Source organism: Manis javanica, chromosome 4 (genome assembly GCF_040802235.1).
Source record: "Manis javanica isolate MJ-LG chromosome 4, MJ_LKY, whole genome shotgun sequence".
Classification (NCBI taxonomy): Eukaryota; Metazoa; Chordata; class Mammalia; order Pholidota; family Manidae; genus Manis; species Manis javanica.
This window is the reverse complement of record NC_133159.1, coordinates 151246050-151259533: the sequence shown is the minus strand read 5'-3', so window position 1 is coordinate 151259533 and position 13484 is coordinate 151246050. Positions and strand designations below refer to the sequence as shown.

At 38.7% G+C, this 13484-nt stretch overlaps 1 protein-coding gene across 1 annotated transcript in view; it reads left to right on the top strand.

Annotated features, from left to right (window-relative positions):
- ANKFN1 (ankyrin repeat and fibronectin type III domain containing 1) overlaps positions 1 to 13484 on the top strand; it is a 376020-nt gene that overhangs the window by 238168 nt on the left and 124368 nt on the right. Inside the window, exons 6-7 of the mRNA XM_036999166.2 lie at positions 7007 to 7201; positions 9006 to 9119. Of these exons, the coding sequence (XP_036855061.1) occupies positions 7007 to 7201; positions 9006 to 9119 (309 nt within the window). The remainder of the gene's footprint in view (positions 1 to 7006; positions 7202 to 9005; positions 9120 to 13484) is intronic.

Below are 13484 nucleotides of genomic sequence, written 5' to 3'. Positions count from 1 at the left end.
TCTACATAGCACTTATCACTATATGATATTTTTCTCAATGTTATCATTTGTTTATTTTCTGTCTCCCCTCCATTGGAATGTAACTACATAAGAGTAGAACCTGTCTGTCTTATTCATCACCATATCCCCAACAAACAGTAGGCACTCAATAAATATATGTTTAATTGAATGAATTCCAAGGCTACCTCTTCTGAAGATATTTGTGAATATATTATTTTGAAGGGAATTATTCTACTAAATTTTGAATGCATTGATGTCTTTTTTTCCTTTCAAATAATTATTTAGACATCACATGGCCACAGCCTATGTTCCAGTCACCTGTTCTTCAAGAGTTGATCATTATCTTTTCATTCTTTTGTTTTTAATTTCTAAATACACATGCAATGCAAAATATATTCTCCTGTCAAAAAATAAAACACTACGAAGTTTAAAGATGCCTTTAACAGCCCACCCAACACGTATGTATACACATGCATACACATTCAAGGTCCTTGTCCCTAAATTCCCCCAGTGAAACCACTGATGTCATCTTGAGGCATGACTGAGCTAGAGGATCTACTTCCAAACTTATTCAGAGTGTGTTTGAAAATTCTTAAGTTCGTTCCTGCACAGGCCTCTCTGTCTTCCCCCAAAGCAATGATCTAATAAAGAGAGAGACAGAGACCAAGCAACAGTGTCTTTGATAACCTAATCTCAGGAATGACATACTATTATTTCCTGCCAAATCTTGTCGATCACACAGACCAACCAATAGAGATTACTGGGGACCCTCTTGGAGACTAGCTACCGACTACCTATCTAGGATTGTTGGGAAATAAGTGTAATTAGTAATAGCTTTAAAATATTTCACTGGTACATTGTAAATGCTCACACACACACAGAAATTGTTAGCCAATATAACTCTCAAAAAACAAAACAAAACAACCTAAGAGTTTCCAGTAAAGAATTCAAATATTTTACCCATCTCTTTTATAGTTTGTGTTATGCAAACACTGCCAAATACAAGGACTTTTTAAAGGTTATAGAATTTTACGCCCCCCTAAAACTACACTATCCAACACAGGAGCCACTAGCCATATATGACTATTGAGTACTTAAGATGTGTCTAGTGCAAGTTAAAATGTGATTTAAATGTGAAATTTGCACCAAATTTTTAAGGTTTAAGGACATATGAATATATATGTGTATGTGTGTGTGTGTGTGTATACATATATATACACACACACATATATATAATCTCAATATATTTTATTTGATTATATGTTGAAATGATAAAATTTTGTATCTACTGAGTTAACTAAAATATATTACTAAAATTACTTTTACTATTTTTGTTTTAATGTCACTACAAGGAAATTAAAATGATGTGGCTCACACTGTATTTCCATTGGACAGCACTGATAGCATTGGCAGAAGATACAGTTATCTTATTTCATACTTAAGGCTCTGAAGACATCATTGGGTGATCTGCTCGGGGGTTTTCTAAATTATTTCCTGAAGTGTCTTATGTTTTTGTTAGAAAAGATGTCCATTTGCCCTTTGGAATGTGGGAGTCCTGAGCATAAAGTCTCTCTCTGTGTCACTGGCTCTGGCTTCTTACAGAACCACAATTACAACCAAAATGATATAGTACAGACTTCGCAAGCCCGCTTTCTGCTGGAAAGTAGCAAGGAAGAACATTCTAGAGCCCCATGTCCAGGGTGCAATGAGTACTAGGAGGAGAAAGTTCCAGGAGGAGAAAGTTCTAGGAGGAGAATAGTAATTAAAATGAAACATTTAAGCTCCAAATCTCTAAAACCTTTTTGGAACCACACTCTCAAAGTCCTTGGGAAAACCTGAAGACAAGACAACAGGTTGGGACCTAAGTGAAGCCAGTGAATTTTGAGGCCTGAACTTTGGCAAGATAGGTAAATTGAAATTTACATTTTTCTGGCATGTGAGTTTTTGAATTAAAAACATTTAATTACTAGAATACTTCTATATATTTCTTTGATGTTCCTACCTGAAAATAAGTCAGTTGCAAGGTTGTTGGAAGGTTGTCATTTATGATCAGCAAAGATAAATTTTATTAACTGCTATTCTTGGTTGCCCAGAGGATATTGGCTTACAAAGCAAGGTTTAAACCTAAGTGACCTTGTTTTCTCCTTTGAAATAACAGGTAGGGTTGAAATCGTCACCACTTAGTTTGTATTTCTGAATGGTAGCTGGAACAGAAAATTCTTATCTGGGGCAAGATATTTTTGTTTTTGATAGAGGAACACAGAGCTATTTTATAAAACAAGTGTTTGATTTATTTTTGTGTACCTCTAAAAGTAAAGCACAGACCAATGAATGTGATAATAATAATAATATGAACCTCCACTTATTGAGAGCCTTCTATGTCAAGATTATCAATAACTTATCACAACTTATAAGACAGGTTTTATTATTATGCCATTTTGAAGATGAGACATTTGGGCTCAAGATGGCAGCAAAACTGGTTAGGATCATACTCTCATAAGGGGCAGTGCTTGATCTATAGGACCCTAAAGCCTTTTTACCACCTTGCCTACACTTTGAAAGTAATAAAGCAGATTTCAATTCAGGATAAGAAACTTTAAAATTATATTAAGCTCTTTTAAATTTAAAATGAAAATAGACTAGGCCACCTTGGTGAGTAGTGAGTTCCCCTCATGGAGTAAACCATATAGGGCCAAGAGTGCTAAAAGAAGGGCATTGAAGTCCAGCTATTAGGATCCTTTGAACACTGTGATTAAACAATTGTCTCAGTGCCTCCTTATTGCCTTACTGCCTCTCATCAATAAAAAAGGAAAATGCTAATCACAATAGAAAAGTTGTTAAATTACAAAATGGCATATCATTAATAACGGGTAAATATTTGTATTCATTTTTTTCAAGCAAGTGCAATGAATTGTTACCTAAAGTCTTCAATTAAAATTAAAATGAGTTTACATTTTACCCTCATTATACTTTCAAACTGTAAGTAATTATCAACCAAGCCAAAATTCACCACTTGTGGGGCATGGACAAAATTAAGAATAAGTAAGGAGTTGGTGATCCATAGATTAGATTCTGATGGTGAAGAAAAACCACTCAATCTGATCATTATTATCTCAGGATTTAAACAGTAACTGTAATTGTATTCTTGGAACACCAAGTTCCCACCCCACCCCCACCCCTACACCGTAGTTAATTAGCTGGGCAGGTCTTATAACAAATACCCACTCAGAAACACTGGGTGGTAGAAATGCTGTTGATAATTAAACACCACAATAGCATGGGGCCTATTTCAGGAGCCGCTGAGTGGTCCTGCCCTGGCTGGACTGCTCACCACACACTCACAGACCCTCCATTGTGCTGGCTGTGAGGGCTCCGAGGGATAGCTGCTTGGCTGGAGAAGGAACCGACTGCAGTAAGAGACAGAAGACCAAATGCTGCAAACAGAACAGGAGTTCCGGACTCAGGAGAAAAATATACAGAGTGGGGAAGTGAAAAGGTAATGGATCCAGAAGAAGAGAAGTGGATGGGCAGGAGAATCAATCATAAAATAAACAGTCTTTCTAGTTTCTATGTCCAACCAACCAACCAACCAAAATGAGTTCACCAATCTCAGGTCAAATAGATAATAGTTAGGAAACTGCCAACCGTGATAACAGGGTGATTTGCATTCCATTTGGTTTAGAGGAAGTTCCATGGGTTCTTTAAGGTTTTGTTCCACCTCCGTGAAACTTAAAGATGTCTTCATCTTTAAAATGAAAGTGAGTGTTGAAAAGGTTCTCATTCTAAAGTGGCAAAAAATAGGAATGGTGCTCTCAGAACAATTTGAAAGGTGTCAAAAAGCCTAAACTATCCCACCATTACTCAAGATAAAACTACTAGTCTAATATAAGTACTGTATTTACCTGCTTCTGCTTAAAATATACTAACCCAGTTTGTTAGGTTGGTTATCTCATACTGAACAGATGCTTCCACTGGCAGTTATATGGGTCGTTAATAACAAGGAGAAAATGTTTACTTTATAAGTCAGCTGATTTGGTAGTCAATAAAGAAAATCTTTCAAAAGAGAATTTTATTAGGCTATTTAAAAAATCCATAGAAAAAGAAATAGTGAAACGTTTGCTGGGTGAAATGGTTGGAAATTCACTCAGTTTCTAAATGCAGAGGCTCAGTCAGTGCCTCTCCAACTTGTCCACAGAATCATCTCTAACAACAGAGGCAAGTGAGTATATTCCTGGGGGCATCTGGGGACTTAGCCTGAAAATAAAGGAAGAGATTTCCATAAAATTTCTCTTTTTTTAAGTCCTCACTTTGGGAGGAAGTTTTCCATTCTCTCCCCAGGATAAAAATGTTCATTTTAATTTCTAAATAATGAGCTTTTACCAAAATGTGCACAGAAAAAATTATGCACCAGGAAGACACAGATAATAATTCTACGGCTTCAGAGATGCCCACTACACTCCACCAAGACCAACACTGTATTCTGTTGTTGTTTAGGTGTCCCAGCTTGGGGAGCACAGGGACCTAGATGATCCTGAAAAATTCACCTGGCTAAAAAATTGTATGGATCTTTCCTATTAGTCTATAAAGAGGCAAAATGATTTATCTTGAAGATGCAGAATCCCTTTACCACTGCAACTAAAACCATATGAAGTTTATAGCCTAGGAAGAAAGGGAAAGTCTAGAAACAAAATGTGTTGTGCTACGGAGAGCAGAAAAAATTTCAAGGGGTAGCCACGCATAGCTCAAGAGAAGCTGTCCATCTGAAATGCCACCTGGAATTCACACCAGTAATAACTGTTGTGGGTATAAAAATTAATAGGAGGGATTTCATAGCATTAGAAAAATTTATTTTTATAAATCATGTGTCTATCACCCAAGTGTTGATGCATGCATGCAATTCAAACATCAGGCTTACAATAAAAAGCTCACTGAATGACTTAGCAAGGACAATTCCCCCATTTTCTCTATAATTTGGAGTGGAGGAAGGAGGGGGTAGTGAGTAGAGGGTGCAGTTACTGGGTCAATTAATCAACCTGAAAACTGTGACACAAACTCTGACGCCTAACCTATGTCTAAAAATACACAAATGTATACGAATTTGTTTTAAACTGTCAATGCCTATATTTAGGACCTTCCCAGCAAGGCTATAATGAGACTGTGTTTGAGGGCTTCAGTCATAGCAGACTGTACCATTAATCTGAAGTTAGTTAAATTAACAGCATTTAGTACTGACTTGTCAATCTCACTGCTCCAGGAAATTGCACCTTGAGGCTACTAATATTGCCAATTTTTCCACTGGTGTATGCACCCGCGTGTGTGTATGTGTATTTTTTTCCTCCCGAACCTCCGTGTTCATACACCCACCATTGCTTCCCTACGTCCACAGCACTTACATTATCATTTATTCTGGCCTCCTTTAGCCTTCCCCAGGGATTCTGCATAGTGTAGCTGCTCAGTGAAAGAGTTTTTTAGCCTTATATTTATTTGTTTATTTTTCTGTCATGGCTCATGACTGAGGCTTTAAAAAAAAAGTGTGACAGTATTTAGAGTCCATGATTGACTGCTCCAGCAACATTCATGAACCATGACAAATCTGCAGCAAACACAGTCCTGAGTGTTCTAAACAGCAGCTTTCAAAAGAAAGAAGAAAGAAAAAGAAAAAAGACTCAACTAATTTTTCATTGACCTCACCTGTAAATAAATTTAGACTGATGGTGAGCAGGGGCAATAATAAATTAGTATTCATTTCCTGTAATTAATGCAAACATGCCCATGCACATAGAGAATCTGAATATATAACCACCTAATTTCCATTTCAAAATACACCTAACAAATTTTCACTTGAGTTATCTTCATAGTACTTTCCCCCTTAATTAGAAGAATTAAATGGTTGGATTTCTTTCCCACTCACCAGGGGGAAGTATTGTTTTGGTCACAGAGAGTGTCAAACACATGTTGGCGACAGACCTGCAGAACTGTATTCTCATCTGTTTCATTATTTGTGTGATACCCTACCACATGGCCATGTGAGGCTGCCTTCTCCTCTTTTATCACTAGTCAGAAAGCACTCCTCCAAAGTGACTCAGTGACTGCCTAGGCAGTCCCTCACATGCATGAGATCCATGAGAAAAACACAAGCAGCAGCCTCCCAACCTGACTCACAGATGTGAAATGTTCTATCACAAGTATATTCACTTATACAGGGCAGGTTGGGTAAACAATATGATGTGAATCAAATAAAGACTATCACATATTGAGTAAAACAGAAATAACAAAGTGTCTAGCCCTTGCTCTCTTGGGCATGGGCATCTGGAGAGACCATCCCTACAATCAGACTGCAATCAAACATCCAATCGATGGAAGATCCATGACTGATCACAGCCAAGTCATCCAGCCATCAGAACTCGCTAGTTCTACTGTGGCAGTGGTAGTGAAACACTTGGCTAGCAATAAATAAATTGATTAATAATAACAGAATCACACCACTAAGGCATACATACAAAAATGTCTATGAGCTGGGCAGAATGTGGTAAGAGCAGAAAATCTGAATGAGGTTCTACCAAAGGGGGAAGAAAAAAAAGACCAAACAACTTGGGCAGAATACCTTGTGGATGACTTTTCTTAGGGTCTTCCTAGTCCTCCAGAGCCTTTGTCCTAAGTGTTTATCCCTCTAAAGACCATGCAAACAAATGTACACAAGTTGAATTAGAAGTGGCCCTCACAGGTACTTGATAACAGAATTCTAATTAACTGTGCTAAGCAGCTATTTGTGGTACATGTGACAAGAGGACCAGAGGGCAATTGCAGTATCTTAAATTAATAGATTTACCACTTAATCTAGTTATAAATGCCACTAATTAGGCCTTATTATAGTAAGATAGTTTAATAAAGAACATAGGATACCACTTTTCCCAGACATTTTTTTTTAATGTATAGTAGACCCTTAGATATCCTATCAATGAAGCAGCATGCCACAGAAAGAGTCACCCCATTTCTTTCCCTTCAGTTGTCAGCCTGGAAAGCAGAGCAATGCACCTCGACACATTGGTGCAGGAAGCCCAGGAGAGGGTGAGTGAATTGTCTGCTCAGGTGGAGAATGAAGGATTCAGTCTGGACAACACAGAGAAAGAGAAACAGCTGAAAGCTTGGGAGTGGAGGTATCGGCTCTACAGACGCATGAAAACAGGCTTTGAACATGCCAGTGAGTATTAGCAGAGGACTTCTACATTTAACTAGAAGCCAGGTTGGTTTAAGACAACCATGCCTTCTTTTACTGATTTTCTGCAACTCTACAGGGTCATGGATGGCCGTTGTCAGCCTATTTGGAGCAAGGGCCCTGGGAGGCTGTAAAAGGATCCTTTGTTTTGCTTGATTTTCTGGCTCCTGATAGGTTCTCATGGCCACAGCCATGAGGCCTCAGTGCTGCTGGCCTCCCTCCACCATGTCACACTCATCTAGCACTTTCTACCCCCCTACGCCCTAATGCCTAATAACCTGGATGGTCTGATGCCCTAAGTGGCTATATTTGGGGATGTGGAAGTAGAAAAATATTTGTTCACCTATTTGTCCAGTTTCTGCTTAAGCCCAGGTTTAAGCTGTTTTCAACTCTCTACTGCATTTTTAATATAGATCTTATATAAACTGACCTTCAGTCAATACAGGCGACAGAGAAAGATAGTCAGTCATCCCCTGAATTACACTTTTCTCTGCACTTCATTCTCTTTACCAATTCATTTTGTTGGTTTAAGAAAGCCTCGTTCCTGGTTAATGCCCATTAGCACTGGACGGTACTGCTAAGTGCAGCCCCAATATAAAAATTACATACATTTAAACACTCATGAAATATTAAAATCTTCCTCCAAAATGCCTTATTTAAACAACAGCAAAAAAATTAGACATGAAAATTTAAATGTAAGGGAAAGAGGAATTCATTAGTTTGGAAATTATCTGCTTCTGCTTTGTGATACAAAGACCAAAGGCAGTGAAAATCTTGTGATATATTGTGAAAATTCTGTGATTATAGACCAATACTAAAGGCAGTGAAAATCTTGTTTTCTGAAGTAGTACTATATACGAAGTGCCAAATCTAGGCCTAATCCTCTCTTGAAGCAAGTAGTTTAAGCAACATGAATGAAAGATTACTTTCAGTGTTAATCTTTTCAGCAATGCTGACAATGTGGTTTGTTTTTGTTTTTAAGACATTCAGAAGTTTTAACATTTTCTATTATACCTCATTTAGGACAGATTAATATTAGAGACAGATATATTTTTAGACTTGATGCCATTTTTCAGTAATTTTCTAAATTACAGAACATCTTTTGGGTGTTAAGGAATACCTAAGGCCATAAGGAGTCCTTCAGAACCTGAGGTTAGTGGACACATTTGCTCATGAACTCCTTCTCAGAAAATTCTACTTGATATACTAGGAGGCAGTGTGAGAGCAAGACAAGTTATCATTCCATCCTGGAAAGAGCCCAGAATTAGGCATGTGCCACCATGGGCCTTCATCCTAGCTTTGATATGCCCTTAAACAAGTAATTCTGCCTCCTTAGATTGCAGTGTCCTCATCCTTAAAGTAGGGATGCTGTTACTTGGCCTTTCTATCCAACAGGGTTGCAAAAAAGCTCCAATAAAATGCTTTACATGAAAATACTTTATGAAATGTAATAGTCCCTATCTACAACTGTTGGTTCCTGCTAACACTTTCTGGCCTCTTCTCCCCTGGTCCAGCCCAATCTCCTATTGTGTTTCCAGGAGACTTTGGGAAAGCTTAACTGGCATTATTTACCCCTTCAGAAGATGTTCTAGTGCTCAAATAAGACCATGATGGCAACAAATAAAGGCCATTGAGAGTTCTAATGAAAATGTTCAAAAGCAAAAGCTATTAGGCTCTACAAACAAATGTTTCCATAGTGTGTGTTTCAGGGTATCCTTTGAAGAGGCAGGAACATTGTTTGAAAAGGATTTGCTATGTTAAGATCCTTGTGTTTTTCCTTCTGTCCCAGGAGCCCCCGAGGTGGCAACCAATGCCTGTCTCATGGTAACCAGCAGTACATCACTCACTGTCAGCTTTCAAGAGCCTCTTAGTGTCAACGCAGCTGTAGTAACCAGATATAAAGGTACTGGACTCCAGATATTTTGTCATTGCTGGTTCTTAAAAAACAACCCGTTGTTTGAAGATCAACTGTGCATTCTGTATCAGTTCTTCCTGATAGGATATTTTTTATCCCATTTACTTCTGGAGTTGAAATATTTCCACAGGCATTCATGTCATAAAGCACCATAAGGTAAATGAGAACAAGTTATAGAAAGGATGACCCACAAGACCAGGCTGTCATTCCAGGCCCCTCTATTAATGTTAATATTCCATCCCTGTTTGTAGGGGGCCTTCTCTGTGCATAGCAGAGGGTGAGGGTCAGCACTCCATAGGACACAGTGAAGAATCAGCCTCGATCCAAGGAGCTTAGAGGCTGGGATATGGAATATACTATATAGGGAGCATATAAATTGATAGCTATAATAGCAGGTAACTAGGGTTGAAGGTTAAAAAAAAAAGATCAAGTGCATTGGAGGTCAGGAAAAAAAAAGAGGGATGGTAAAATGATATGATCAGAAAGGCCCCAGGGTAGAGGTGGCATTTGGTCCTGGCTTTCAAGGATGGCTAGGATTTGACCCAGAAGACACTGGGGCTGGGGAGGTAAACTCCAAGTGGAGAGAACAAGTAGATACTGGTGTAAAAGCAAGAACATGCTAGAACTAGTAGAGGAGAATAAGAGATCGAGTAGTGAGTGGCTCCAGCAGAGGGGAGGGTTCATGAGAAGGTACAGTGAAATGTAAGATTAGGGAGTGAATCTAGGGTCAGGAGGTAGGGGCAGAATGAGGCTTCAAATCAAGCTTAAGTTTAGACTTTATTTGATGAACCCTGAAGACTTCTGAATAAGATGAGGACAAGATCAGAGGTAGACTTTCTCTGCCCACACCCTATACCTTTCTGAGATTTAAGTGGCAATACTGTGTATGATGTATTTAAAAAGATACTGATTTAGAATAAGGAAATGACTTAGGAAGCTCTTCAGGAGAGAGCTCACGACAGCCTTATCTGACCTGCCATAGCAGCTCCAGGAAAGGAGAGCGAGCCCAGAGAAGAAAGCTGTTACGGAGATGCTGTGATGATTCAGTCAGGGCTCACATAGTGCCAGCTATGTGCCAGGCACTGTTTAAAGCCTTTATATTAATAACTCTGTTAACCTTTACAACAACCCTATGAGGTAGGTACTGTTATGATTCCCCTTTGCAGATGAGATAACTTAGGCAGTGAGGTTAAGGAATTTGCCTAAAGATTCACAGCAAAGCCAGAAGTAGTATCACATTGTTAACTCTTCAATTTGATGAACAAAAGAGAAAGAAATTCATTTTCCTTATTCACAGGAATGTACAGAAATACCCTGAACAGCCCTAAAACCTGATAAAGTTCTCCAAGCATACTGTAAGATGCCAGGCCACAAGCCAGTTCTCCATTCAGCTCACTACACTACTCCCTCAGTCCATAAAAATGGCCAAGTATTGTATGTGGTTCCTTTTTCCCTCCCAGGGCCTTTCCACAGAGAGCCTCCTAGGTCTGCAAACATTACTCTGCCCACACCCTATACCTTTCTGAGGTACCTGGAACGTCCCAGATAACTCTGCTCTGTTTGCATTACCTTAGGTGAGACAGCATTGAATTGGTTATCACTTTGGGTTTTCTGTATCAGTCTAAGAAAATACAGGCTAAGGGTTCTAGTGACGACAGATAAATGAAGCCACCCACAGTGGAATGGCCTCCCCACAGCCTTCTGATCTTATTCTGATACCATCTCTTGGTTCTCATCTGCTAAGACTTTCTGAAATTCAGAGCAAGTGTTTGCCACAGTGTCAGCCATAGGCATTTTCCTCTTTCTGCCTCCCTCCAGCTCAGGGTTTTGATGAAGCACTTCATCAGTACTGCCCAACTTGACATTTCCTTCTTATCTATGACTAGTGAGCTATCAGGAGCTAGTTTATCCAGACTGTCAGCTATTTAATACTTGACCATAATGCCAGTAAATCCTATCAGCATTCACATATTAACACATCTCATCTCAGGGAGACTTGCAGTTAGTTGGGGTTGAAATGAAAGCCACAAGTGGGTTCTATTAGTGACTGGAGGGGATTAATTAAGAATTATAAACAGAATTGTCTGTTGCATTATGGAGTAGGCTTCCTTGTGTTAGTTTATAAGGTCATAAATTGAGTCCTTAACCTAACCACTCTCAAGGATTATTTAAAACAGCTGGCAGCCTACTGTACCTAGAGACAGCATGACAGTGTTTAATTCAAGGCTGAAGTAATTATTTAATTAAGGAAATATTAGCAAAATTTACCTAAGACAAGACTAATTATTTTGTTTGCTTTAAAATTATTTTGTTTGTAAAAACAATTTCACAATCCACAGAATGAAATGACAGTTATTTAATTGACTAGAGTTAAGGCTCAACCCTACAGTATTTAGGGTTTGGAAAACATCTTATGCTGCTCTCCAGAATTTCTGTGTTCAGAAATAACCTCAAGTCTACTCTGACAACTGGGAATTTTCCCCCTTTGTACTTAAGCCAATGTTTGAAAGAAAATCTAAATCATTCCATTTCTCATTTGTTTAAACTCAACTCATCAACATGTTGGTCTTTTTTAAGAGTTGTTGATATCCAGAAATCTTTTGTAGAGCATCTGTTCATAATCCTTCCTCAGGCCCTGGGACCATGCACCAGACCAATACCCAGAGATCAAAGATGTCAATTTCAGCTAAAAACCCAGGAAACAGTTTTGAGTGAAAACCATTGGACTTTTCTGCCTGCATCTCCAGCAGGAAAATGGGGCTAAAAGAGCTATTGTCTATTTCTAGGTATTTCTTCCTTCAATAAGAAGAATGCTTCTTCTTTTGGTCCCATCTCAGCCATTTTGATGGCTTACGGAGCAAAACTAGAGTTATTGCCAATGCTTTGATGTTCTGGACAATCGCTACAACTTCATTCCACATTCTCCTCCTCACTGGCTTGGGAAGCCTGTCTGAAACTCCCATTTGCAAATGACATGTCACTTTTCTGCAGTTCCAAAGCAGAAACCAGAAAAGTTTCATAAGTGATTGCATTGCTCTTTGCAGGGTTGGGGGGTGGATAGGAAAATATCCTGTAACAGGTGCAGTACAGCGTCTGTTTTCCATCCACAGGATGAATTACTCTCTAGTTTTTTTTAAAAAAGCAGCCACACCTTGGGGTTTGCCAATTACAAAATGCTGTTATTCCCATGAGTGTGAGCAACACCCCAGTTTGGATGGTGGCCCTCCCCACCTTGCTCTCTAACAGATTAGAAACTGCCATCCTAATTCCTCCCTAGAAAGGTTTGTAATAGCAAATTATTTAATTATTCCTCATTTGATGGCATTTAAAAAACAAAAACAAAAAAAGCACTTCTCCTTGTAGAGATGTCAAGACCTTCCAGGAGCTGGTAGTGTATCTGCTTCTATACAGAGCAGAGCAGTGCTCCTGCCAGCCTGCACCTCCAGTTTCTTTCTCAGAAGGAGAGGAAGCCAAAGAGTTCCAGTTAGATACCTAGGGGCACCGCAGCTTCTAGGAGAAAGAGTCCACCATTTGCACGTTAAAACCGTCAGGGCTGATCATTTATGATTATAGTGTGAACTTGATCATGACTTAATTGCTTGAGCCATCTTTTCACAAGATTTAAGAAAAACTGACTTCATGGGTCTTGGATGCATAGTGCTTAGTAATTTATATTATTTTTACCCCCTATATTTTTCCCTCTATACCCTGTAGTTAGAAAGATACTTGTCTACCAAAAAAAAAAAAAACACTGATTAGAGAATGTAATTATTTTCCATATTCAATTAATGGAAGAACTAATCTGATCCCAAGCTGAACTAACTACTCTCAGTACTAAATGGAAGTGATATAATTCCACAAAGCAAAAAGATTTATAACTTTATTTGGCATGCTTGGGCAGCAGTGAAGCCAAAAGTTTGCAGATGAGAGCAACTAGGAGAGGCAGAAGCTATGTCCAGAGGACATGAAACTCAGTGGATTGACACTTTTTGCACACAAGTGAAAGTGTGGAAGTCAGCTGAGCTTGTAAATGTATGATGAGGATAAAGAGCAGGCCCAGAGAGTGAGAGAATAGCAACACTACTCAAGTCATTTCTTCTAAGCTGCTACAGCTTCTGTATCCTTAGCTCTCCTCAATCTGTCCACTAGTTGCTGAGTTGTGAGGATCCAGCCAGTTTACTCTCCAACCATCTTGTGAACCACCTTAAAACCTTTCTCCAGTTAAATATGTTGTGAAGCATTTTCTTTCTGCATTTTCTTCATTTAGAAAAATTTCCAACCCTCAAACAATACAGTACAGGTTAAATATGTTGTAAATATGAAATAAAAAAGTCAAGATTTCACGATTTCACC